Raw genomic sequence first — 26489 nt, 5'->3', positions numbered from 1 at the left:
ATCAATACAAGAAATTAAGTCGCCTGGTACTTTTTCCATGTACATAATTTGCTATATTTTATTCCACTCAAAACACTAATCAGTGTTTCGTTCTTTTGCAAAAGAAGCAATAGAATTACAGACTACATTATTTCACACTTAACCAATTAATAATAACGCTGATCTAACATATTTTTCAAGTGTTTGCAGCATGTGCATTCTATTGTTTTGCTTCCCCATTCATAACATAAAGCCCACCTTTCTAATAGCCATCTAAGTCGATAATTGGTCGATTTCTACTTAAAAACTCCGCCTTCCCTGAAATGGCTTTTCCTTATTGGGCAGCTCTTTAGTTTTCGTCGCTGTCTTTGTTATTATTGGAGGATTTGTGTGACAGTTACTCTTTTCCCCCGCTTTTTTTCTTAGAATACCAAGGGGAGGAGGAGGAAGAGTATCTTGGACAAAGTGGACGGGTACAAAGAAGCGGAGGGACATGGTGGAGTTTACCAAGCAGAAACGACACGCTGCCCGAATTGCTCTTTAGCAGATCGCACATTTGTAAGTATATTACAGTGCCGACGTTCCAATCTAGCCCACGCCGCGGGGCCAGCTAGCCTATTTCACTTCATGTTTTTATGCGGGTTGTTGACAAGCTGGTTAGCCCTGCAGCTAGTCAGCCAGCTACAAGTTGGCTTACAGAAAAGTTTAGGCTGAACACGGACTTTCGATGTGATGTTTTCGCGATTGCCGATATCTGATGAACGGGCACTTCTTTTACCGTAAAGGGACTTGAGGGTAACTCGCCTGCCAGCGGATCGCATTATAATTGCGCTTGCCATCTCGGAGAACTCGACTCACTGATTAATTGGCTCCCTTATTAAGCAAAATCGATCCTGTTGTATGTCTGGCCCGTTTTTTGGTACAGTTCGTCTTCCATCGCTTCTGAATCTCCTATTTTTTAAACCGCGATGATTTCTTGCTGTCAGACCTGTTCATTACTTTAACTTAGCGCCGAACAGTTCGTTCGTGGGTGGCAGGTATTGCCGAGTATTAATATGTGAATATACAGGTAGATGCATTCTTTCACTGCACAATTCACTGGGTCCCGTCTTACTGACAGCTCTGCAGCTTTTGGGTTCCATTACTTATGTAGTCGTACCGCCAAGTATAACTTGCAAGCAACTTTGTAGCAAGGATGTAATGGCTATGTAACCGCTCGCCCTGTGCTGTCTTAACCATAACCCGCTCTTCTAGGCGTGGGGAGGCTGTTCCGTTTACTCATGTCATCCTGGTTACAATATTAGATCGGCCTGATTTCTAGATGATCCAGAGGATGAGCGGCGGCGGTTATCGTGGCTCTGTCCTAGGGTGTGATGTGGGCAGTGTAGGTCTACCACCCCCCACAAAGGGAATGCTGTCCCCAAGTGGAAATTCGGGGTTTTGGGGAAGTTAATCAGGTCTGCTTGATTCACCGTCAGATCTGGTGCATTGGGTGGTGGAGCAGCACCGTACCGGCTGATCGACCGGTGAGTAATGCGGTGTGTGCCCTGTAAAACATCTACTACAAAAGATTTACTACAAAGCCTCCTAGAAGTGCCACAGCTGTGCTGAAAACTGCCATTACAACAAATGAATCGCTATGCCCGTTTCTCTGTATATGTCACCTGTAGACTGAAAGTATTTTTCAGGATTAATACGGTAATATAAAGTACAACAGAAATCGTGGAATCTGATCAGAAGAATTAAAAGTTTCGTAAATATGATTAGTTTTTGTACAAGCTGGGAATTACATTCGAGTGCATACAGTATCTCTGATTTAAAAGAGAATTTCTGAAACTATTATTCTGATCTTATGCTTATGGCCAGCTTCCAATAATTGTGAAATACTGTGCTGAGTTTGTCTTTCAAGTAAGAGGCTTCCTTTGAAAGGAGTGAGGAGTGGGTGCTGTGATTTCAGAAGCTACGTGTTAATGTGTTTAATATTTTTTAAATATATTAAATACTATAAAAAATATTTTTAATGAAGATAGAGCTGGCCTGAAAAGGCGGATCTTAAGGTTTTATACCTTTTTGTGTGAAGCTAGAGACCAAACATTTATAACAATTTTATAATGACCTGAATTTAGAAGTTACTTTGCAGCTAGTGCACAGCTCGCTTGGCTTTTATGATTTTCCTGCCTGATCAGTCTTGAGGGCTTTGCAAACAGTCTGGCAGATTTGCAGTGGATTGTGTGAAGCGGCCCTGTTTACCGTACACGCTGCTGGTGACGGCCGCACATCTGCCTTCCCAGGCTGCCCCATGAAAAGTTTTTATTTGTCATGTGGAATGTCACAAGGCTCTCTGTCTGCCATTCCTGTCATTCCGACACTCAGCTGCTCGTTTCATGATTTGCTGTTAGGAAATTCCTTTTTAATGTCTGCGGTTAGCAAGAGAATGTAAGAATCAGATTTCAAGGATCTTTTAATTGGTCTGTGGATTAATTAATAAGAACCTCCAAAGCAATTATACCACTGGTCCTCAAAGGTCTCTAAGACCTGTGTAATTAGTGTCTTGGATTATGGTTTTCAGTTTTCCAAGCTGTTTTTTGTGTAGTCAGGGCCAGACTATTTAAACGGAAAAAGCACATTGACCTGGAGAGTGAGTGTGATGATCCCTGTCCTGAGTGATGAGCGACTCGTAGGACAATAAATACGCAGCCACATTTACGCACTGGGTGTTTCGCAAATTAAAGCATGTCGCATCCCGTCGCCGTTTATCAGGCGAACTTTGTGTGAAATGCTTAGATCGTAGTTAAAAGAGAGTCTGGGTGAGCAAATTATCCCTATTAAAATGATCGTAAACACTCCCCTTGCCCGCACATTATCTATTAATGCACACAGCTAAGGGACCTGCAGGAGAAGACGCTTACTGCTCTGCGTCGCCAGTCGTCAGTCATCAGTCTGACAGCCATTTCCCAGGAGTCACCCCATCGGCATACAGATTGCCCCCCCCCCCCCCCCCATCCCCCCACCCTCGTTTCACTCCACAGTGCGGTTGCTCGTAAAATTAGCAGATGTTTTCCCATATAGAACAAATTAGCCTCTAATGATCTGGATACTGGTAGGGATTTGTTCTCTTGCATCTTAAAATGCGCCTCCACCACTACCTGAAATGAGATTTGCATATCTAAGCTTCCCTTGAATTAAGTCACAGTTTGTATGGCACTGAATGGATATTTTTTTTTAATTACTTGTGCGATCAATAGATATATATGTATAATAGATGGGGCTGTGAAATGATGCTTTTGCATATCTGCTATTTGCTGTGCAGTCGGCGTGAACAGGGCCTGCTGGATGACCGCGACTCATGGAGCACATTCTAATGCGGACGAGGATTTCTCCCACTTGCTTGTTCGGCTGGCTTCCCTGTGATCTCATCTTCATTTAACTGACTTTTCTTCCTCCCTGAAACAGACCCCTGTTTTCGCGGGCTCCACCGGAAGCCCTTCGTAATTGGTCGTTTCGCCGGCTTGCCGGATTTTCAGACCACTGCCATCCCATTGTGCTCGTCTCTCTCTGCAGCGGTGGGAGAAGCTGCCAGAATGCTGTCCCTGCCGATTGTTTCCCAGCAATTAGGGGTTAAGCCCCTCCTCCCACGAACACGCATCCACCCACCCGACTTTGCTGCAGAGGCACTCGTACGTGACAGCCGGTCTCGCAGTCCCCAATTGGCTCTTCCGTAAAGCTTTTATCAAGCGGCGAGACGCAGGAACCTGGCCCGGACTCTGACTGCGGTGTCCCAGTGACTCCGACCGCCTGTCGCCTAGACCGGCGCTCACAGAGGCCTACTATGCCAGCAGGCCATTCAGAGTCGCAGTGCACAGAGAAGCTTTTTCGCATAATTTATCTTGCTTATCCTTATAAATGAGAAGGCCCCCAGGTTGGAAGGTACGAGGGAGGTAGCTGCAGAATACCAACACTTCAAATGAAAAGGCGGACCTTGAAAGAACATTCCGTATAAAAAAAATTAAATGATGGACGAGGGGCTGGTTTGATAATGCCTTTTGTCTCCATTGCTTGGCTGATGGGCAATTAAGAGATGTCAGTCATGTGCGTGTGAATATGTAGGAAATTAGGCATTCTGTACACAGTGGATGATTCAGCAGTGTTGGCAAGGCACGAGGTGCCGGTGTCCAGCGAAGAGAATCCATGAGAAGACCCGCTTCACGACGGTCATTAACGTGTCTCACCCACCCACCCAGCTCTCTCTGGAAATGCCTTGCATTCACCGGCAGGCTGTATGGGTGCCTCGTTAGTCATGGGGTTTCCCCTGAAGGGGGGCATGCTTTTTGTGTATATATATATATATATATATATATATATAAAACCATGTTTCATTCTCAGGAAGCCTTTAGAGAGCATGTACGTCTGTGCGGTGACTGTTCTGTTTCTCCCCCGTCTGTTCCCTGGACCTCAGAGGAGCCCTCTGGCTGTGTGGCCCCTAGGGAGACTCCTGCCGGGGCCCGCAGCTCGCAAGGGCCCAGATGCAGCAACCCCCGCGGCTCTTCGCCGTCAGTGCCTGTGCCTGGGTCAGCAGTTTCTGCCTCCGTAAGTGGGCAAAGGAATCTTATGAGCCCCTCCCACTCACAATCCCCCCCCCACCTCCTTTTGGCTCCCTTCCCCCTTGCTGCACGTTCTCGTATCACCCCATTGGCATCTCCATAGGTCCGTCCCTGTGTAAGCACCCTGGTCACCTTCCCATCGTTTTTGCCCCCCCCCCATACAGCTAACCAGAACTATTACCCAGCACCCTAAGCGATCTAAGCAGTTGGATCCTGCCCTCCGGCTCGCCATCCAAACATGGCTGCTGACTGTCGCCCTCCGGCTATTTTGCCAGCTTAATGCTAGGAATAGCTTTACTGCAGTAAGGCTGCTCCAGAAATGCACATCTCTGCTGGTGCCGCCCAGTGAGCTCAGCCCTCCCAAGTGAGGTGTTCTACTCCCACAGGAAATGACACACTTTCAGTGAATAGGCTCTCTATGGATCTTTAGAATATTTTGTTGTTTTTTGCCTTGAGCTTGAGTTGAAAGGCTTTTATATGATTTTATCTTGTCTATTAAAAAGAATGGGAGCCGAGTGCTGAAAATATAGAGGTCATCGCTACACGGACTCTAATCGTATTTGTCATTAACTGTTCCACGTTTTGCAGTTGGGTTGTGAAAGCAGACACCAAAACTTGGTTGTGGGATGCCAACTGGGACAAAAATGCGAACTTACCAGACTCTTATCCAGATGTCTGTGGTAAAGTTCCCATTAAAGTTAATTTAATTTTAGATATGGCATTGGAAATGGTCCCAGTAAAATAGTTTCTCCTCTTACAGTAAATGTAGTAAAGACCTCTCTGCTGAGTGGGATTAAGTGACCCTGCAGAGGATTCAGGGTCATGGAACACGAGGTATTCTACATTTCCTTTATTTCTTCATCTGCAGTATGAGCTCATCCACGTGTGTCAGGTTCACTGTTTGCTGATTTGCTGAGTCACCGTTTGGCCGAATCCTGCGATCTATTTTATCATCCGCAATAACAAGCTAAACATGAAATATAAAAGTGAGGCCATGGTAGCTGTAAGAATAATTAATACGGTGCCTTGCAAATGAGCCAGATTTGGAATTGTGAACCATTCAGGTTCTTCTGACTGGATTGTATCCTGAAAGGATATTGGGTATTTGAAAATGGTCGATTGAGGTGGTGAGTTATTTCATTCAGCCCGGTTCACCCATTAGACACCCTGGGTGCTGACTGCCATATTTCATGGATAATAAATTGTCGTGCTGAAATGTGTTCATGAATTGTGTACTGGGCGGTGGCGATTCAAAGTCATTAAGGGATTTGCAGTTGTTCTCGGTGAAACTCGTGTAACGGAACACAGAACCATATACCGCCCGGTACTCTGCAATGCAGAATCAGCTGGTATTTCTATAGACAGACTACTGGAAGAAATCTTACAAAACAAGAATGAGCTGATGATTGGGAGTGACGTTCCTGTGTTTGATCCATCGTGATTTCCAGTCTGATCATAAACGTGAGCCACTGGCCATTTGTGGTTCTGAAAAGCGTTTTTAGACAGGCACATACATGGATGCCTGTTGGGTTCCCACAGGGCTTCTTGCATGGATCCAAGTGACTTTTGTGTTTGACCACAGCCTGACCATCAGTAACATATTGTCTTCTGTGTCTGTATTTGTTTTGATAATTGAATAATTTTTATTTTTCCCCTGTGTCGATGGTGCTTGCCTTGCCTGCCTGTTTGATTTTCGATTCATAAATAAAATCTGTGGAATGTCAGTGTCCTGCAACGTGCTGATCAAGCTCAATTGTAGTTGGACCAATTCCCTGCATACCCTCTGTGTCTCCAACACCTGGACTGACAAATATTTGATCGTTTAAAGTTAATTTATGGTTTTTCCTGTCTCTGTCCCCCATCAGCTGGACATTTAGGGACGACGGAATCTCCGGAGGAACGTGAGACTATGTCTGTTACCGTCCATGAGAATCGCAAGTCACGGACCAGTACGGGATCCATGAACATATCCTTGTTTCATAAGCCGTCGCACCCGGACAGCGTGCTGACTCACCTGAACACTCTGCGAAAGCAGCGCATGTTCACTGACGTGACGCTGTGGGCGGGCGAGCGCTCCTTCCCCTGCCACCGCGCCGTGCTGGCCGCCTGCAGCCGCTACTTCGAGGCCATGTTCAGTGGGGGTCTTCGTGAGAGCCTGGACGGCGAGGTCAACTTCCACGACTCTGTACATCCTGAGGTGCTGGAGCTGCTGCTGGACTTTGCCTACTCCTCGCGGCTGGTTATCAACGAGGAAAATGCAGAGTCGTTGCTGGAGGCCGGAGACATGCTGCAGTTCCATGACATCCGCGATGCCGCCGCCGAATTCTTGGAGAAGAACCTGCATCCCTCCAACTGCCTGGGCATGATGTTGTTGTCGGACGCCCACCAGTGCAAGCGACTGTATGAGCTCTCCTGGAGGATGTGCCTGCTGCACTTCGAGGCTCTTTGGGACACTGAGGACTTCCACAGCCTCTCCAAAGACAAGCTTTTGGACCTCATCCTTAGTGACGAGCTGGAGATCGAGGATGAGAAGGTCGCGTTCAGCGCTGTGGTGCGCTGGGTACGTTACGACCTTGACAGACGGAGAGAATACCTCCCCGAGCTTCTCAAGGGCATCCGTTTGGCACTGCTGCCCTCAGATTACCTGCTGGATGACGTGGCATGCGAGGAGCTAGTCAAGTCTGACAAGCGCAGCTGGCAGATCGTAGAGGAGGCCGTGCAGTGCAAGCAGAGGATCCTGCAGAACGATGGTGTGGTCACCAGCCCATGTGCCCGCCCCCGCAAGGCCGGTCACACACTGCTCATCCTGGGAGGTCAGACCTTCATGTGTGACAAAATATACCAGGTGGACCACAAGGCTAAGGAGATCATTCCTAAGTCAGACCTACCTAGTCCCAGGAAGGAATTTAGTGCCTGTGCCATTGGTTGTAAGGTCTACGTCACTGGGGGAAGGGGATCCGAGAATGGGGTCTCCAAAGATGTATGGATATACGACACTGTCCATGAGGAGTGGTCCAAAGGGGCGCCCATGCTGATCGCCCGCTTTGGCCATGGTTCGGCAGAGTTGGAGAACTGCCTCTATGTGGTAGGGGGGCACACAGCCATAGCAGGCGTCTTCCCGGCTTCCCCGTCAGTTTCCCTCAAACAGGTTGAGCGATATGACCCCCTCACCAACAAGTGGTCTATGATGGCTCCGCTCCGGGATGGTGTCAGCAATGCGGCCGTGGTCAGCGCCAAACTGAAGCTCTTTGTGTTTGGCGGCACCACGATCCACCGGGACAAGGCCTCCAAGGTGCAGTGCTACGACCCCGGGGAGAACCGCTGGGCCGTCGCGGCCGAGTGCCCGCAGCCCTGGCGCTACACGGCCGCCGCCGTGTTGGGCAGCCAGATCTTCATCATGGGGGGGGACACAGAGTTCACTGCCGCCTCCGCCTACCGCTTCGACTGCGACAGTAACCAGTGGACGCGGGTCGGCGACATGACGTCCAAGCGGATGAGCTGCCATGCAGTGGCATCGGGAAACAAGCTCTATGTGGTCGGGGGCTATTTTGGGACGCAGCGGTGTAAGACCCTGGATTGCTATGACCCTACCTCAGACAGCTGGAACAGCATAACCACTGTGCCTTACTCACTCATTCCCACTGCGTTCGTTAGCACCTGGAAGCACTTACCAGCCTAACGCCAACCGTGTGGATCAAGTCGCTTAATTGGGTAAGAGCCTCACTTTGCCTTTGAAGGAGAGATGTTTCGGAAGTTAATCGTTCCATTTTAACCTGCGTGAGAGGTATGGCATGTTTGAATGCAGTTAGTGAGCCAGTTGATACCTGTGGTCGTCGATCTGTAGAAGATCGTGCCGTTGATGCATCTTGATCATGCACTTTGCACAGTGGGGGATGAAACCTCATTGCATCCAGATGAAAGGGTTTAAGGCCTTGACATCTGCACAGAGCGCAGCCCACTCCTTGCAGAGATAATTGCGCTTCCATTCCCCCAGGTCTGCTTTTGGGAGCTGCATAGCTCTGTAGCCCACGGATGAAGCGAGTCCCCCCTGGCATTGATTTGTGATCCTCATTACACGAGTCTCTCGGTCGATTAGCCATTAGCTGTCGAGGTGTGGTACACGGCCAAGCACATTCCAAGCATACTCTGCCTGTGTAATTACACACCGGCGATTCAATAAGGCAGCAGTTACCAGTTCCCAGGCACACTTCCATGTAACTAGGTCTGTAGATTTACACAATGAAGGGGGTTTAATTCCATTTAAGAAGTAACATATTTCACACTCTCTTACAATTTAGATTTATGTCTCTCTCTCATAGGGTCTCACCTTCCTCTCACCTTTTCGTCTGCTCAAGCGTACTACCTGTGTCTCCTTAATAAAATTATAATGAAGTCTATTTCATGACCTCATTTGATTAAGGGAAAGTAATTCAGGTTTTAGGGCGTTTGAATTCTGTTCCCATATTTTGGGAACATAACGTCTGCTTTAATTTAAAGAAATTAATACTTATAATTTATGGAACCTATGCTATTTGTCATGCAACGCTGACCAGACCGAAGACACGAAGAAAGCAGCGTACTGCATAGGAAAACATAATGCTTCATTAAGTTAACGTTTTAACATAAACCCTGGCTGATGGCTCATCTGCGTGAGCTTTGAAGCTGTGTGTGCACCAGGCCCAGGATCTGTGCGCATGTCTGTCACTTTGAGAATGCTCACCTCCTGTCAAGCTGATCAGGGACTCGGGGAGGGGCGGTGGTCACAGATCGAGTCCAGACTAGAGTCACCACCCTGGGGACAATAGACGGTGCCAATTAAGGATTGGGCTTAATGGGATGGCAGGTGGTCCGATGTCCTAATTAAAGCCGTCCGATACAGATCTGGCCCCCCTGGAGGTCTGCTGTCACTCCAGTGAGGGACATTTGCCGTGGGGTGTAGGTCTTTCTTGTTGCTGTGCCAACTCTGCGCCCAGCACCACAGGACAAAGGAATTTTGATGGCTGAGTGCTGCATTCCGAGCCAAATATCCCTGACACGAGGTAGATGTGGATCTACAATGTAATTTATTTCCTTCCTGACATGCAGTACTGGGCAAAAATCTCAGGCAGTTGAAGGGAATGTTTAATTAATTTGGGTAGTGAGCATATATTTGTTCAGAAAAAAAAACACAGTTTAACATTGGAGTATATACAGATTAACACTATAAAACAATAAGGAAGAATTTCTTCTGTTCTCAGAAGTGATTGATAACCTTGTTTGGGAGCTGGCGGAGCCCCTAGCCGTTCCATATATTTGTTAGTAACTCATTTAATTAATTGAGTTATTGAACTAATGAAGTTATTGAGGTATTGTTTAGCCAAACAAGGTGAGGGGATGAGATCGGTGTATTGGAGGGGTGCTGTAAATAACGGGGTGTCTTTTTAACCAAGCTGACAGACTCTGACAAAATATCATAGTTTAACGCCAATATGAAGATCATTTAAACATCATTTTCTTTGACTGCCTAAGCCCTTTGCACTGTACCGTAGCTTCCTAAGAGTATTTAGCACCTAAAATAACATCATCATGAGGACACAGCCTGTCGTCGGAAGAAGAGCTGGACTGTGGAGATGAGTGACCACTCTGACCCTGTGCGGCCCCTGCTTGGCAGGAACTGTCACCCCCCCCCCCCCCCCCCCCGGCATCCCCTGGCCCCTCCCGACTCTGAATCTACTCAGCATCCCCATGCTTGTAATTTACCATCCTTTAGATGGACCCAGCTCTCGCCTTCCCATTTCTGCAGCCTCTCTCGTCTCGCTGCTTTCCTAAGTAGCCATTAGCTTTGTTGTGACTCTGGAGAATCGGCTTTATTGGGCAAGTATGCTTACATGACAGCTTGACATGCATGCAGTGGACAAATACATTGCATGCTATATGGTCACATCCATCCATCCATCCATCCATTTTCCAAACCGCTTATCCTACTGGGTCGCGGGGGGTCCGGAGCCTATCCCGGAAGCAATGGGCACGAGGCAGGGAACAACCCAGGATGGGGGGCCAGCCCATCGCAGGGCACACTCACACACCATTCACTCACACATGCACACCTACAGGCAATTTAGCAACTCCAATTAGCCTCAGCATGTTTTTGGACTGTGGGGGGAAACCGGAGTACCCGGAGGAAACCCCACGACGACATGGGGAGAACATGCAAACTCCACACACACACATACATATAACTGTGTGTGTGTGTGTGTGTGTGTGTGTGTGTGTGTGTGTGTGTAATGGCACTAAAACTGCATATCACTGCAAGGATTGTTTGAATAAATACTGTGAATGGTACAATAACTTTGGTTTTGTACGACCATGACGCCACGATGTATTGCATAATAAATAGCTGTTGGCTTTCTAATGCCTAAGTAGCGATTAGCTTGGTAAGGCAGCTTTTGTAAATAGCCACTTGCTTCCTAATGTAGTTTTTCTAAGTAGCCATTAACTTTCTCATCACCTCACTTCCCACCTCCGCTGCTCCCTCAGGTTATTTAGCAGAGGCTAACGATTGACTTGCAATAACTTCTGGGCTCCTGGCTGCCCCACTGTGGAGTGGAGTTGACTCAGTGGGTCTCCCATGACAGGTGGAAGACTGGCAGGAGATTTACATAACAGAGATGTTCATTTCTCTGTGCTTCCTTGTACCTCTAGCCTCTGGGATAGGCTCCAGAGCCCCCACCACCCTGAATAGGGCAAGTGGTGATGGATGGATGGATGGATGGATGGATGGATGGGGAACAATTATAATAAAATTCTATTAACGTCACAAAACACAAATGTAAGACTAAGACTGAGTCTTTTTGTCAGTATATGAGCAACTCTTCTGTTATGCAGAGTTATTAATAAATATATTAAAAAGAGCAGACTGCAGGTGTCCTGTCCAGGCTGGTGGGAGAAGCTGACAGGTGACTTAAGGACAGCCGGATGATGATGGTACAGCTGTGAATGTCAGGGAGTGCTGCTACTGCAGACGCCTGTGGCCCAGTCCTGACATGTATTACTGGGCTATAGGGCAGCTTGGCGGGTAGCTCCACTGCCTCACACCTCCAGGGTCATGGGTTCATGCTCCACCCGCCTGTGTGTGTGGGTGGGTGGGTGTGTTTCTGTGGGGGTGCGGGGTAACCCAGCACTGTGTCCTCCACAGCTCCACACTCACAGTGACCTTGTCCCGGATAAGCATAATTATGTAGCACCCTTGGTAAAGATAACCAAAAAGGCTCTGAAAAAATTGCAATTTAAATAATTAAATTGATGTCACATTGGAGAGCAGTCCAACCTTTCACTGAGAGAAATTTTCAAAGAAAATACAACATTTTTCTCAAGACACACATCACGCTTATTGGCACCTCTACATACTTTGTTAGTGTTCTTGCCTCATCCTGTCTCCCTGTCCTCTACGAGTGTAGCTGGGGGTCAGGGTGTCGTTTGTCTGGCATTTGCAGCAGATTCCAGGTCAAGGCCTTTGCTCACCCTGCCAGACAGCACCCTTCTACCCTGCAGAGCTGCACATCACCTTTAACACATCCTCCCTTTGCCATGGTAACAGAGCTGAACCTCCTGTCATATTGCTGAATGACTTAAAGGGCCCATTCCTCCAATCAGAATCTTTCCAGAACCTTCAGAAAGTTTATGTGTAAATTCCCTGTGTGCCCCCCTAGGCAGCAGACAATTCCCCGTAATGGGCTGCCCAGCACTGGGTTTAGCTCAGGGGACTGGGATGGCCGCTGCAAAACCTTCACTCTGTGGTCAGTGAGCCATTTCTGTGTAGATTTCTAGTAGGCTGACAGTCATTGTCCTGCTGTAAGATCCAACGCTGTCGTAACCTCCTGGCATAGAAGGCCAGGTTTTAGTGTGAAATCTCCTCATATTTGATGGTGTGGAAGATGCCATGAATCCTAACAAATTTCCCAGGGCCTTTGAAGGGAAACGGCAGCAGAACATCTCAGCAGCACTGCCGTGCTTCACAGTGGGGATTGTGTGGTTTTTTTCTTACGACCTTGACGGATTTTGCACTAAATGCAAGTCTGATGATGTTTCAACTAGATTTTTTTGTTTCATCTAACTGCAAAACCTACTTCCTAAAAATTTCCAGTAACTCCGAGTGCTTGTGCTTGTGGTTTGACATCAAAACTTTTCTTCTTGCAAATCTGTCAAAGCGTTTCTTGGCTTGGAGATGGTGTTTAATTGCAGTTTTGGAGATTCGGTCCCCGCAGGATGCCATCATCTGGTGCAGTTGTTCAAATGTGATCCTCGAAGAAGATTTTGCCTCTGAATTCATCCCCTCACTGTGCATGAAGGTAGAACAGTCCACTTTGAGGCAGAACCTTCATTGCTCAGCGTATCTGAGATATCCTTATTATGACTCTAATAGTGCAAGCAGATATTTTTATAGTCACTCAGATGTCTGTAGGCTGTCATTTCATTTGTTTATTCTGTGATGGATAGAAGAGTTCCATCTCTATGTTACCTTTTAAGAATTCCATAAAAATTTGATTAGTGCTTGTAAAACGTACAATATGATTGTGAATATTTGTTAATTAGGTTTTCTTATGAGAATTTATAGGGGTGCTAATAATCGTGACATGCGTTCTAAAAATATATATATTTTTGTGAAAATTTCTTTGAGTAAATTTACCTCAGTGAAAGCTTAGATTTCTCTAATAGTTTGCCTGTAAGATCCATCTGACAAAAATCATTAAATTAGGGCGGCCATACTTCTGGTGAGTAGTATATCGCGTTTATGGGGAAGATAAAATAACTAATCGCGCAGATTTCATTCAGAACAACATGAATGCTAATCCGTGTCTAAAATTCTCTTAGAGTTTCAAGTGGAGCATGTAAAAATAAGCTTTGTATTAAGTTGTATGATTATGAAGATCTATTGGTTACATTTAAAGTATAATATGACTGACTGACTGGCGATGATTTTCTCTTTTTTAAGGTAACTAACACTGCTACACAATCCCTTCATTTATGTAATTGTTCCTGCGATTGCCGTGTCATTTTACTAGAGTGTGCATCCTGCCTAGCTGTTTTGCTAACTCATTGTGCATGTTCACTGAGCAGGTAATCTCAGGTAGTATGGTCTTGGTTAATTTCTGCAGTTTACCCAGTAAAAAATGTAGCTGTACCAATGATCTCTTCCCATCCTCCCAGTGCTCTTCCCAGTGGTGTGTTGATCCTGAGCTGTCAGTTTCTCATCCTCATGATCATCTCCAGTCCTCTACAGCTACTGATGACCCATTTAGACCCCTTTAGATATGTCGTCCCCCATTGTTGGTTGTCTGCTCGACGTCTGCCCCCCCAGACTTTGATCGGCTCTCCATGTGACTGAAGCAGACACTTTAGGCTCTTTTAATTAATTCCTCAGACTTTGGATTAACTGTAACTCTTGTGTTGTCCTTGTGCCACATGTCATTTTAGGAACTTTTAATATATAAAAATTGCTAATGGTAACAGGCTGTCTATCAAGTAAGGAGGCTGTTGGTCTGATTGATAAACAAACTGCTCACTAATGAGTGCATTAGGCTTGGGCGGTATCTCATTTTTCATACTGTACAGACATCATACTCCAGTATACAATATTTCCGGTCATCCAATGACTATAATGTCCAAAAATGCTTGCATCCGAGGTCCCATAAGAGCCTTAAGAACATTTATCAAGAGACATCTGAAGCAGATGTAGTGGACATTAGTGGATGCTAGGGCTGAACGATTTATCGTTTTCAAATCAAAATTGTGGTTTGAAACAACGGAATTAGCAAATCTCAAAGGTTACGATTTAGGATATGCATTATGCCCATTATAGGGGCGGCATGGTGGTGCAGTGGTTAGCACTGTTGCCTCACACCTCTGGGACCCGGGTTCGAGTCTCCGCCTGGGTCACATGTGTGTGGAGTTTGCATGTTCTGCCCATGTCGTCGTGAGGTTTCCTCTGGGTACTCCGGTTTCCCCCCACAGTCCAAAAACATGCTGAGGCTAATTGGAGTTGCTAAATTGCCCATAGGTGTGCGTGTGTGAGTGAATGGTGTGTGAGTGCGCCCTGCGATGGGCTGGCCCCCCATCCTGGGTTGTTCCCTGCCTTGTACCCATTGCATCCAGGATAGGCTCCGGACCCCCCACGACCCAGTAGGATAAGCAGTTTGGAAAATGGATGGATGGATGGATGGATGGATGGATTACACCCATTATGCCCATGAGAATAGTTTTACAAATTCATGCCATCTTCCTTGTGTGCCACTCATGCTCACCAATCAGAAGTGCTGTATTCCTCGCATGTGAGTCATGCTCACCAATCAGAAGTGCTGTATTCCTCGCATGTGAGTCATCCTCACCAATCAGAATTGCTATGTTCCTCGCATGTGAGTCATGCTCACCAATCAGAATTGCTGTGTTCCTCGCCTGTGAGTCATGCTCACCAATCAGAATTGCTGTGTTCCTCGCCTGTGAGTCATGCTCACCAATCAGAAATGGCCCAAGGCAACTGTTTATACACCCACAAACAGCAAACACGTGAAACCCAAGCAAAACATTACATTTGTGGCACTGCTGAGCTGTAACTGAATTACCTACATATTTTATGGTCAGAGATTGTTTACAGAAAGATCCTATTATTAGGGGTCCAAGCAGCGTAGGGTTAGGGTTTTTTTTTCTTACTGGAATTGTTTTATTTTTATTACTTTATTTAACGTGACACAGTCACAGCTTTTGTGATTTTTTTTATGCTCGATTCTCTGCTAATTCAACCTCTATGTACAGGGGACTTTCAGGAAACAGTATTACTTTACTAAGGGTAAAAAGCGGTCGAGCCCTGTTTGCAACACAGCACTTATACTGTATGACACAAGATACAATTCATCTGACCTCTCCCTTACAATGATGAAGAGAAGTCCAGATTTACTTACATCCTCACTTCAATGGATGCCTGTATTGTCAGATGCAATGCTGTTCTTGTTTTTTGACATCTTGGCGATGTGTTCTCCCCACCTCTCAGTTAATTTTGTCACCTAGTTTTCAAAATACAGCAGTATATCTAAAACACTGCGGTGTAGTGTATTACTGTTATAGCACCTAGTTGGCATTCAGTCGGTGACTGGTTGCGGACACGATATCTCTGCACTTTGCCTTAAGTTAATTATGCACTCGTTTTGAAAATCAGCTGAAAATGATACCAGCCAGGGGCGGCATGGTGGTGCAGTGGTTAGCACTGGGGGTGGAATGTTGGTGCAGTGGTTAGTACTGTTGCCTCACACCTCTGGGACCCGGGTTCAAGCTTCTGCCTGGGTCACATGTGTGTGGAGTTTGCATGTTCTCCCCATGTCGTCGTGGGGTTTCCTCCGGGTACTCCGGTTTCCCCTCACAGTTACTAAATTTCCCGTAGGTGTGCATGTGTGAGTGAATGGTGTGTGAGTGTGCCCTGCGATGTGCTGCCCCCCCCCCCCATCCTGGGTTGTTCCCTGCCTCGTGCCCATTGCTTCCGGGATAGGCTCCGGACCCCCCACGACCCAGTATGATAAGCGGTTTGGAAAATGGATGGATGGATGGATGGATGGATGGATGGTACCAGCCATGTTGAACTTAGGCCTGTAAGTATTTTGACACTTACTCATTCTGCTTTTTGAAATCATGGCAATGTAAAATGCAATTTTATTGTCAAGCAGACGGGGCACACAGAGTTAAGCATGTGTTGCCCCACAGTGACTCAAGCATCACAGTAAGCGTCTCATCTCTGCCATACATCTGCCTGGGTCGTTCTTCTACATGCAGCTCGCCTGAAATGTTAGAGATTTGGCTTCTGCCTAATGTCATCCAACTTTCCAAATGCCAGACCCCCACCCCAAGAAACACCCACACACTTTGTCAGTAGGACCCATCTCAGCAACCAACCCTTCCCAAAGGTAAATTCAGGTTAGCTATTTTGAAATGAATTCAGTTATTGTCTCCTATGAAGTGGGGCCATGGTGTATAGACAGTCCCCGTATTACGAACGTCCGACTTGGACAGCTTGTACTTGGGAATGGACAGCCATAAAGCCTATTATGTAAAAAATTCAGGTTAAGTACAATGGTTCATGATAACGATGCTTCAGAGGTATGTTACAATACTGTATGTAGTTTCACTATTACAGTTTATAGTAATAATCAGAGTATTATCGCTGCCCCAACTTTCCTACAGATTTAACTTAAAGACAAACTTAAGGAAGGATCTGGTTTGTAACCTGGGGACTGCCTGTATTTGAGGGGGGGGGGGGTGTTCAGTAAGGCCGAGCAGTTGGATCTGGGGGGGGGTGCGCTGCTCTGACAGGAAGGCAGCTGCTGAGCTATCACGGAAACAAAGTCACCCTGTCTCTATGGGGCGTGGGGGGGTTATGCTGCCAAAGGACCAGCAGCACATGGCCGCTCCGAATAAAGGTGTCCTCTGAATTAATGAAGCTGCCAGGTAGCATCGCCAAGCGACAGGATCTGGCTCCCGGATCCAGGCCTGTCCTGAACCATACTGTCACCATGTCGAGACCCATCACTAATATCCAGCTGAACTGATCACTCCAGTACTGGGTGGGGGGGTGGGGGGTCATTGGCAACAGCCTGAACGAAGAAGTGACCTCGATTTACAGTCACATAACCATATATACAGAGAGCTGCTACAGGGCTGCCCACCGTATCCACTGTTTATGGTACATAAATATATTTCCAAATGAGATATAGGATGAGACAATACTGTTTATACCCTCAGTGACAAAAAGGTTACTAGAAGCACCTTGAAGTAATGGTCCGGCTTGGATGTAACTTGCTACTCGTGCAGACCAGCGATAGGTGTGTCGTACTATGCGGTATCGTGCAATTGCCCAGCAACATCTCCCGATGTTGGTCCCAATGGGAACGTGAGGCACCCACACACGTCGTGAAGGTTCTGGTCACCCAAGACAGACCAAGGGAGGATCATCGTATTGTGTGCCAAGCCATAGGGTATGACTTCAGGTCTTCTCTGGTAGTGATTCTGGTAAAGTTGTGAGGACGCGCTATACAAATATATTGAATTGAATGTCCATCCATACTCAGCACACGTGTCTATGGTCAGCCTGGTCCCCCGATCTTTCCCCCATCCGAACATGTGTGGGATCAGCTCAGACGTCAACTCGGATCCAGTGACAATCTGCAGTCACATGCAGATTCATTTAATTTTCACCACTCCGTCTGGGCGCTTAACTTTTTTTTTTTTTTGTCACTGAGTGTATCTATATATTTTTAAGATTAGGGCTGTCAAAGTTAACGCATTAGCATTAAAGCTATCACCATTATTCACTTGAACTCAGTTATTCGATTTGTCAAAAACATCAAAATTTGCCTTACTGATTACTCTGCACTGTGGCAGAATGACGATGGATCACAGAGAATGAGGGTCCAAATATAGAGCAAAACCCTCATTTATGTGGAAGTATTTCACAGACTTGCAGGCTTGGGGAACTTAATGCAAGGTTAGTCATATATAACTTAAAGCTATTCTATATTGACAAAAGTACTGGGGCACCTGGTCATTACATCTATAGCAACTCTCAGGACATTTCATTCTAAATCCATAGGTATCAATATGGAGTTTTGGTCCCTCTTTGCAACTCCAACACACGCCACTCTTCTAGGAAGGCTTTCCACGAGTTTTAGGATTGTGTCTGTGGGAACTGTTTGTGAGGTCAGGCACTGATGTTGCATGTGAAGACCTGGATCACAATCTCTGTTGTAGTTCATCCCAAAGGTGTCTGATGGGGTTAAGGTCAGGACTCTGTGTGAGCCAGTCAAGTTCCTCCACACCAAAGTCACCCAACCATGTAATTATGGATCTTGCTTTGGGCATTGGGGCGCAGTCATGCTGGAACAGAAAAGGGCCTTCCAAACTGATCCCACAAAATTGGAAGCCTAGAATTGTCCAAAATGGCTTGGTGGGCTGAAGCATTAAAAGTTCCCTTTACTGGAACTATGAGGCCCAGCCCAACCCCTGAAAAACAATCCCATGCCATTATTCCTCTTCCTCCACCCTCCAAATAATCAAAACCAGCTAATACATCCCCTCTTCCCCCAATAATCATGTCTCTCCTAAATGGGTGGAGACCTCAACCCTCCCAATGTTCAAACCAAAATTGCGCCCTTGACTCCATCCAACAGCACATCCAACGCTTGACATTGTGCTTGGTGATGTGCGGCTTGCATGCAGCTGCTCGGCCATGGAAGCCCATTCCATGAAGCTTCAATGCAGATCTTGTGCTGGGGTTAATGCCAGAAAAATAATGGAACTCTGCAGTTATTGAGCTAACAGAGGGTGGGCGAATTTATGCACCTCAGCACTCGATGACCCCATTTTGTTGTTTTACATGGTCTGCCATTTTGTTTCTGTTATTGCTAAACGCTTCCACTTTGTAATAACACCACTTACAGTTGACTGTGGGATATCTAGCAGTCACATACTGACTTATTGCACGCAACATGGGATAGTACCATGCTTGAATTCACTGATTATTTCAGAATGACCCATTCTTTTACAAATGTTTGTAAACCTGACTGCATGGTTAGGTGCTTCACTTTATATACTTGTGTCAGTGGGTCTGAATGAAACATCTGATTTCAATGATTAAGAGGTGTTTCCAAATACTTTTGTCCATATAGTGCATGTGCCCTTCAGCCTCTTGGGGTAGCTTAGCCAGTCTTCGTCATTGCTTCCCTTAAATTACTTTCTACAAATCCAGTATCTCAAGATTGATCTCTGCTAAAATGAAGGCTAGCGTTGTTGCTTAGCCGCATCGTCTTACATAATATCCTACATAATAGCCATGTAATTATTTTTTTGGGAACATATTACGTGTGTTGGGTAGGGTTGAACGATACTACAAAAAGTTTCCATTGTGACACTTGATATTTTTGCAATAAATATTGCGACTCAGTCGGCCGTCTGTGGTCACAGGTTCCCTTGCCATGAGTTCAACCAATACCGATATTCTCACTCTTTTTTTTTTTTGCATTATTTCCTACACAATACAGAATAACGACTATTAGCATAGCATTTACATTGCATTAGGGCCATGTTTCTCAACCTATTTGGCCGAGGCCCGCTACAGATTTGGGGCACGAATTTAAAATCGAGACTGGCCATTGGTCCATATAGGGCCACCAGCACAACGCTTAATTGGGGCTATAAATATACTTTAAAAATATTGGGAAAAAAAATAATGTAAAGATGTTTAAGTAAAGTCCCTACAAAAGTGAATATGTTTTGGTTTTTTTACAATGTAATCAGTAAAAAAAAAAGAATTTATTGGCCAGCTGGGGCTAATGGCATGAATTTGAGCCAGCACACCCCACGTGTAAATGTGACGATGGAGAAGTTTTTGAAGCACAAATAAAAAGTTTATAATGCGGTTAACAAAATGCCCAAATTTTCCACAAATACAACCCAGAATACAGCAAATATGGATTTGCTAAGTGTGGATTAACACTTTCAAACGAGGCTCTAAAACCGTCAAAACTCAAGTGGCACATGGAAACAAAACACCCAAAACTTGTCAGAAAACCATTGGAGTACTTTCAGCGAAAACATGATGGTCTACAACTGCAGAAGCAGACAATTGTCTCTCTATTGACGCAGTCTAAAAGTGTTCTGAAGTCCAGCTACTTGGAAGCTAGGCGTGTTGCCCAGTTCAAGAATGCTTTCACCATCGCTGAAGAACCGGTGTTGCCAGCCGCCGTCGATATGTGCCGTGAGAAATTGAGAAAGTACTGTTATTTTAAGAATTTAGATTACAGTTACAGAATTGTGCGTTTAAATTCTCTAAATCGGAATATTAAAGTTACATTTTTTGGCATATTTTGTTCCCAATGCAGAAAAGGAGATTAACCCTGACGGCGGCTGAAGGCTCATTTAGTAATTTATCGGTTTTGAGACTGTTCTTATGTGTAAAATAAAACTTTTAGATATCTGCAGTCCCCTGTATGTTGGTATCTTTTTCTGAAATGTACATTTGTGCCAAAGAAATTAAACTTTTTATTAAATATTAATAAATTACTTAAATATCATCTATCATGGCCCAGTGGGGCTTGGAAACATGCTGTGACAGAGGTAAGCCTTAATGTTGAAAAGGTCGAGAACCATTGTTTTATGAGTCATCCATTGTCTTCAATGATTTAAAGATGATCCACACAGGAAAGGGCGAATATCCTTTGGTGACTATTAGTTGTTTGCTTTTCTTTTGCTCACTGATTTTTGCTACACCCCACAATGTCTATGAGTTAGTCAAGCAGAATGGACGAGAATAATTCTGATTGGCTCAGAGAGCGCATGCATAAACCATGCAGATACAGCAGAGGTACATTTTTGACTGATTTTTTTGAGCACGTACTAGATAATGTTGAAAAGGTACCAACATATTGTTTTGTTTCCTGTAACAGAGTGAAAGTGTACCCGTGTGACTTATTGCTGGTCTCAGCCCAGCTGATGGTCCTTGCAATGTGACAGTTGCATGTGCATAACATGCAGGCATAGTATTATGGTCTGCGTGGTGGCGCAGAAGGTAGTACTGTTGCTACTCACTGCCGTTTTGTGTGTGTAGTGTGTGTGTTCTCCTCATCTATATGGATTTATGCCAGATCATCTGGTTTCCCACCACAGTCCAAAAAGATGCAACTTAAATAATTGGTGTTCCTATTTAACGGAGTGTATGTGCATGGGTGTGTGTGTGTGTGTGTGTGTGTGTGTGTGTGTGTATACGCCCTGTGATGGGTTGGCGCCCTACCCAGGATTGGTTCCTGTCTCCTACTAATTACAATTTATAATGCATAAACATTATATTTTATGTACATATATAATATGTATATGAGCAATTACTTGATTAATCAACAAAGCAATCAGTAAATTACTTGATCATTATTATAACCCTAGTTAGCAAAACACATCACTGTTCGAATAGTGTGAGCAAAGACCTATAATATTTCTTCCTGGGTATAAACAATGTCAGATGTTTGACCATGACGAATTCTTGCCTAATTCAAACGAATTCCATTTCAAAGCTAAAATCCAAGCACTGGGTTCTCACAGGGACGCTGACGGAGGGGAATCATTATTACTTGGTTAATTACATTTTTTTTTCCAGACAGCGTAGTGGATAAAAATATCATAATTTGCAATGTTTGTTTTATTTTATTGAAGGTTAATACCTTAAAATTAGTATCTGTCCAGCCTCACGCTAACCGTGGTTCACATGTGTGTAATGAACCATAGGGCGTGTACCAAATGGTTTGATAATATACCAGGCGCTGTTACACCCCTAGTGTAAACAGCAGTGTGTCTCAGCTGTACATTTCTAATCCGATTCACTATCACCTTGGTCACTATAATTACTACATAACCTGGAGGAGTGCTTAGGGTCGTTATCTTGTTGAAGAACAAATGGTTTTCAGTAGGCGTGTCCAGACTTTTGGCTCACACTGTATATAAGCAAACGGGGAAGGAAAACCTGTATTTCCACCTTGTTTTGATGACACTGTCTTTTAATAATAATTATGTGCTCGTGTCTTACAACTGAACATTTAGCCCACTTAATAAAAAACACCAAGATATATATCATGTATCACTATTCTGCCTGAAAATAGAGAGATACGGTTATTGGCCCGTGTCGCCCAGTCCTAAGCTGCTGGAAAACCAAGGTGAAGGCAACCGGGCCTGTAATGCCAGCCCACAGTAACCAATGAGCAGAAGCATTCACTCTGTTTACACTGATATGAGAATACAAGTGTATGAAACCTGACTCTTATTACCATTTTCAGCCCTATTCTTACAATGTAAAGAATTTCAGCAGGGACATGTCTGGGAGATAATAGGATTAGTGTCGGCCCAAGGGGGAGGACCCGGCTGAAGCCACTCTGGCACACTTACCACAGGGAAACCGGTTTATTTTGCTTGTAGTAGCATTTTTACCAATGCGGGTTTCCGAGTGTCAGCATTTTGAGTAACAGCGCTGTCTCTCCGAGCTGTAAGCCTGAAGCACTGCTATTTCATTCTCTCTTTCTTTTTTTTTGTCCTGTTCCTTGACAGCCACGGTGCTTTGCAGTTGGGCGTCCCTGGTGCTGACTGCCTGGGCCCATCACCGAAGGGCCGCTTTGCTCCGTGCTCTTTCGGGGTCACTGATTGCTTCTGACGTCGGAGCTTTTTAAGTCTCTGTCAGGCCGCCGCTCCTTCTCGTCCGTGCTGCGCTCCGCTAAACCAGCTAATTAGCTTCCCGCGCAGCCCTGGCAGGGCTGAACCGGCATCTGCTGCTGCGTAAACGCGAGCCGCCTTTGCAGCACAGCCTGGGGACAGTCAGGGATTTCCAGAGGACCCAGCGTCTTGTGGTGGAGGCGTCCTCTGGGAATACAGAGAGCACAGAATGCCATGTGGTTACACACGCCCACACACACACACATGCATCAGTGTTTCCAAACCTGGTGCACGGAGACCCACAGACAATCCACATTTTTGCTCCCTCGCAGGTCTCTGGAAGGGAGCAGAAATTGTGGACTATGTGCAGGTCCCTGAGGAGCAGATTGGTGAAACACTGACATAAATGGTCACTACAACGCCTGAGATGGGACATCCACATGATCAAAGGACACATGCACAGCTTACAAAATCACACTTACAACCCTGTGTCTGAGACGCAAACGCATGCAGCCATATTGGGAATCGCTCCCTCCAGCGACAAGGCGTATGGCATGCAGGCCGCCCAGCTCTCCACCCCCTCACCACCGTCTCCCCCAGCTCCTCAGACAAGCCCGCACTGGCCGACTGACGCGTAATTAGAGGTTGCGGAGGTAAAACCCTGCAAAGCACGACCTGACACTGGCGATGCACTCTGAGACGAGCGCCTTTCCCGTCGCCTGGGGTTACCACGCATAGTTTCTCTGCCCTGTCATGGCTGTCATGCAGCTACATGTGGCGGGGACTGGGCCGCGCTCGTACGCCACCCCCGGCCTAGTTTATCTTTCACTTGTGTTTAGCATTTACAGGTGATATAGGTGGCTGGACGCTGCTGCTCACCGAAACACTGCAATTAGCTCCTCACAGGAAAACAAAATGTGGGTTTTTAGGTTGCATATCCGCTGTGGTTTGCCATTTGGAATGAATCACGGCGCGACTCCCCCCGTAAGATCTCCCTGCCACCATTGGGGGGCGTTACGTAACCTCCGTCAGCCACCTCGTGCTGCGTTTCGCCCGTCGAGGAATGAACAGGGATTGGTGAAGCCCCACTGAAGCCCCCCAAGGCGTGAGCTCCAGCTACAACTTCTTTGGCATAAATCCAGATCCAAATCAAGTGAAGAAGACACCTTCAGCGATCGGATTACAAGGAGCTTAGGCTCTGGCAGAAGGGTTGGGCTTTTTGGGGTCCTGGCGAGGCTGACATGGTCATTGAATGGCGGCTGTGGGCGGGAAACCCTTCCGCACGCCACGGCCCGCGTTTCACCATGCACAGCCTCTCTGATCGCGGCCTGACAGTCTCACCATCACAGTCCTCCTCCATGCTGATTATAAAACCACTGCTCTGTGAAGACAATGAGTTTATTAGTCACATTCCTCCATATGTGATTGGGACACGCTGCAATGCTGTCGTTCTCAGTAAACTGACCAGTAGGTGGCGTAACAGTGAGGGGCTTGCAGCTTTTCATCCCAGGGCTGCTTGCTGTAATTGCAGGAAGGATGGCCGCTACTGGGCTTTCAGGCGCCAGTCGTAGAGACAGATCCAGCTGGAGGGCAGCTTGCCTACGGTTTCTTCAGAACAAAACACCTTTGGTAATACAGGACAGCCAGGTAGCGGCATGGGGGCCGAGTCCCACTTTCATCAGCCCCCCGGGCTCTTTGTACCACCACCCAAGAACGCCTTGGCCCTGCGACCCTGCGGCTCCGTTCTCGGCAACACAAGCAGAATGGAACGTGGTGGGGGGGGGGGGGTTGGTTGCCGTGGCAGCCAGGGAGAGGGTGGTGCCTGTGAATGTGAACCTTAGCTTTGTGCCTGCCTGCTCCGATGGCTTCTCGCCCCTGATTTCGCCCTCCTCCTGTCTTGTGTTGCAGGCACGCCATCTCCCATCTCGGAAGGGCTTTTTCCTCCCTGCTCCGAGCGCAGATCCAGGGTCCACTGGGACTGCCGATCGACGCAAGTCACCACCATCACCTCCCCCTCACCTCCACCCTCCTCGTTCCGGATCCGAGCAGACCGGGAGTCAGGAGAGCCTTTGGGGCGGATGCCATGGCCAGGGTCGCTGCACAAAGCTCAATGCATACCTTGCTTCCTGCTGGATTCTGCCAGTTGCCATGGAGACAGACTCTACAGAACACCGCATTGTTGCTGCTTCACCGCCCCCCCTCTCCCCCTACATATCTTCCTATTGCAGATTCTCAGGAAGCGGAGGAGTCCAGGCTCAGTCCTGAGTCCAAGGTTTTCTCTGAGTCTCTGAATGCATGCGCTGTAGCCAGTGTCATGACCGAATTTGCACAGGGCCGCCGTGCCAGTGGCGCTCTTAACCCGCCATGAGGTGGCGCCGTGAGTCTGGCGGCGTCCACTCAGTGCCCGGCTGCGGGAAAGTCCTACCCAACTCTGCAAAAAATAATAATGATAAAAACACAGGCGGAGGACAGGATTACTGGAACTTAATTACCTTTTCAGAGGTTCATAAAAAGTCTGGCAAATCAGAGGATTGATAAGTTGTTGCCATGGTTTACCAGAGGGTCGGGTTTATTACAGGCTAAGTCTCCCTTTTGGTACTTTCATGACTGACGTGTACAGTATTTGATATCTGTGAAACGCGGAGCAGTCTGGTGTGACCCAGCCGCTGCCCGCTGGCACAAACCTGCTGTAAGCTTCTGTTCAGCATTCGGTTTTTTTTTTTTGGAAATTGCTGAGATTGAAATATCTTTTGCCGTTAATATATTCACCCTAACGATGTACGATTTGCACTGTTTCGTCACGATGCTGGCCAACAAGATACCGCTGCCGCACTTTGCGAACGGACGCTCCTCGGAACCGTTTGGAAACTGGGTGGAAGGGTGGAGTGGTTCGACTCATTTCAGATTTTCTTTATTTTTATCTAGATTTGGGGCCGGCAGCGTTCAGATGAAGTTTTCACTCAAACAGTGTTCTTTTGTTTGCGCCCCCACCCCCCTCAAATTGAGCGGGGGTTTGTGAAAAATAGATTTTACTGGCTTTGTCATGGAGTTAACTCCCTGTGCCTAATATCTTCAGCACATACGATGACTTTGCACCAGCGACAGGTCTGCCCTGGCTGAGAGATGCATCAGCGGCTGTAATCATGGCATGAACAATGAGCACCAGCCTGCCTCTTCATTCTACATCTTACCTCTCCTATCGACGCACCTTTGTGCTTTGAAGTGAAAGAGTAAACATTAAGCCTTTGATTAAACTTGTTTCGAAAATAAATCTCGCCTGAATTGATGTGACCGCCACTCCTGGTTTGTTGTCTGCTTGGGGGGTTTCTGGGCAGACCTTGATCTTGGACCTGGTTTAGATGGAGCTCTATACAGCTACACAGGAACAGTTGGGGTGGGGTGTCCACCCTGCAGGTGGAGGAGGGCTTCAAGGACTTGTTTAACCATACAGTTGCACAATGTAAAACATGAATATTCAGCTGCGCTCTCTCGAGAATGGAAACACGAATTTATACATAACAAGAAGATTATATAAAAATAACTGCCTACAGCAGTGTTGAATTTGTTTTCATTTTGAATGCATGAGCGATTTAGAAGTTGCATAGAAGCTCGCCGAGTGAGTGTCTCCTTGTGGAGGACCTGACCTTTTCCCGGGGCGTCCGGTGACCGAGGGGGTGGAGCTTAAGGTCATGTGAACTTGTCTTG

At 46.5% G+C, this 26489-nt stretch overlaps 1 protein-coding gene across 2 annotated transcripts; it reads left to right on the top strand.

The window, feature by feature from the left end:
• The first annotated feature begins 421 nt into the window (after positions 1–421).
• On the top strand, positions 422–26081 carry LOC125706352 (kelch-like protein 25). 2 transcript variants are annotated; one of them, XM_048973020.1, is made up of 4 exons: positions 428–537; positions 4436–4566; positions 6446–8291; positions 24693–26081. In XM_048973020.1, exons 2-3 carry the CDS (start codon positions 4503–4505, stop codon positions 8257–8259), a joined length of 1878 nt encoding a protein of 625 aa, XP_048828977.1. In that variant the 5' UTR covers positions 428–537; positions 4436–4502; the 3' UTR covers positions 8260–8291; positions 24693–26081. The 2 variants fall into 2 exon arrangements, with proteins under 2 accessions (XP_048828978.1, XP_048828977.1); XM_048973021.1 differs by lacking the exon at positions 4436–4566 and having other exon boundaries at positions 422–537.
• The last annotated feature ends 408 nt before the right edge of the window (positions 26082–26489 follow it).

Source organism: Brienomyrus brachyistius, chromosome 13 (assembly GCF_023856365.1).
Source record: "Brienomyrus brachyistius isolate T26 chromosome 13, BBRACH_0.4, whole genome shotgun sequence".
In the NCBI taxonomy this organism is placed as follows: Eukaryota; Metazoa; Chordata; class Actinopteri; order Osteoglossiformes; family Mormyridae; genus Brienomyrus; species Brienomyrus brachyistius.
The sequence above is the reverse complement of the archived record's forward strand: the minus strand, read 5'-3'. Positions and strand labels throughout refer to the sequence as shown.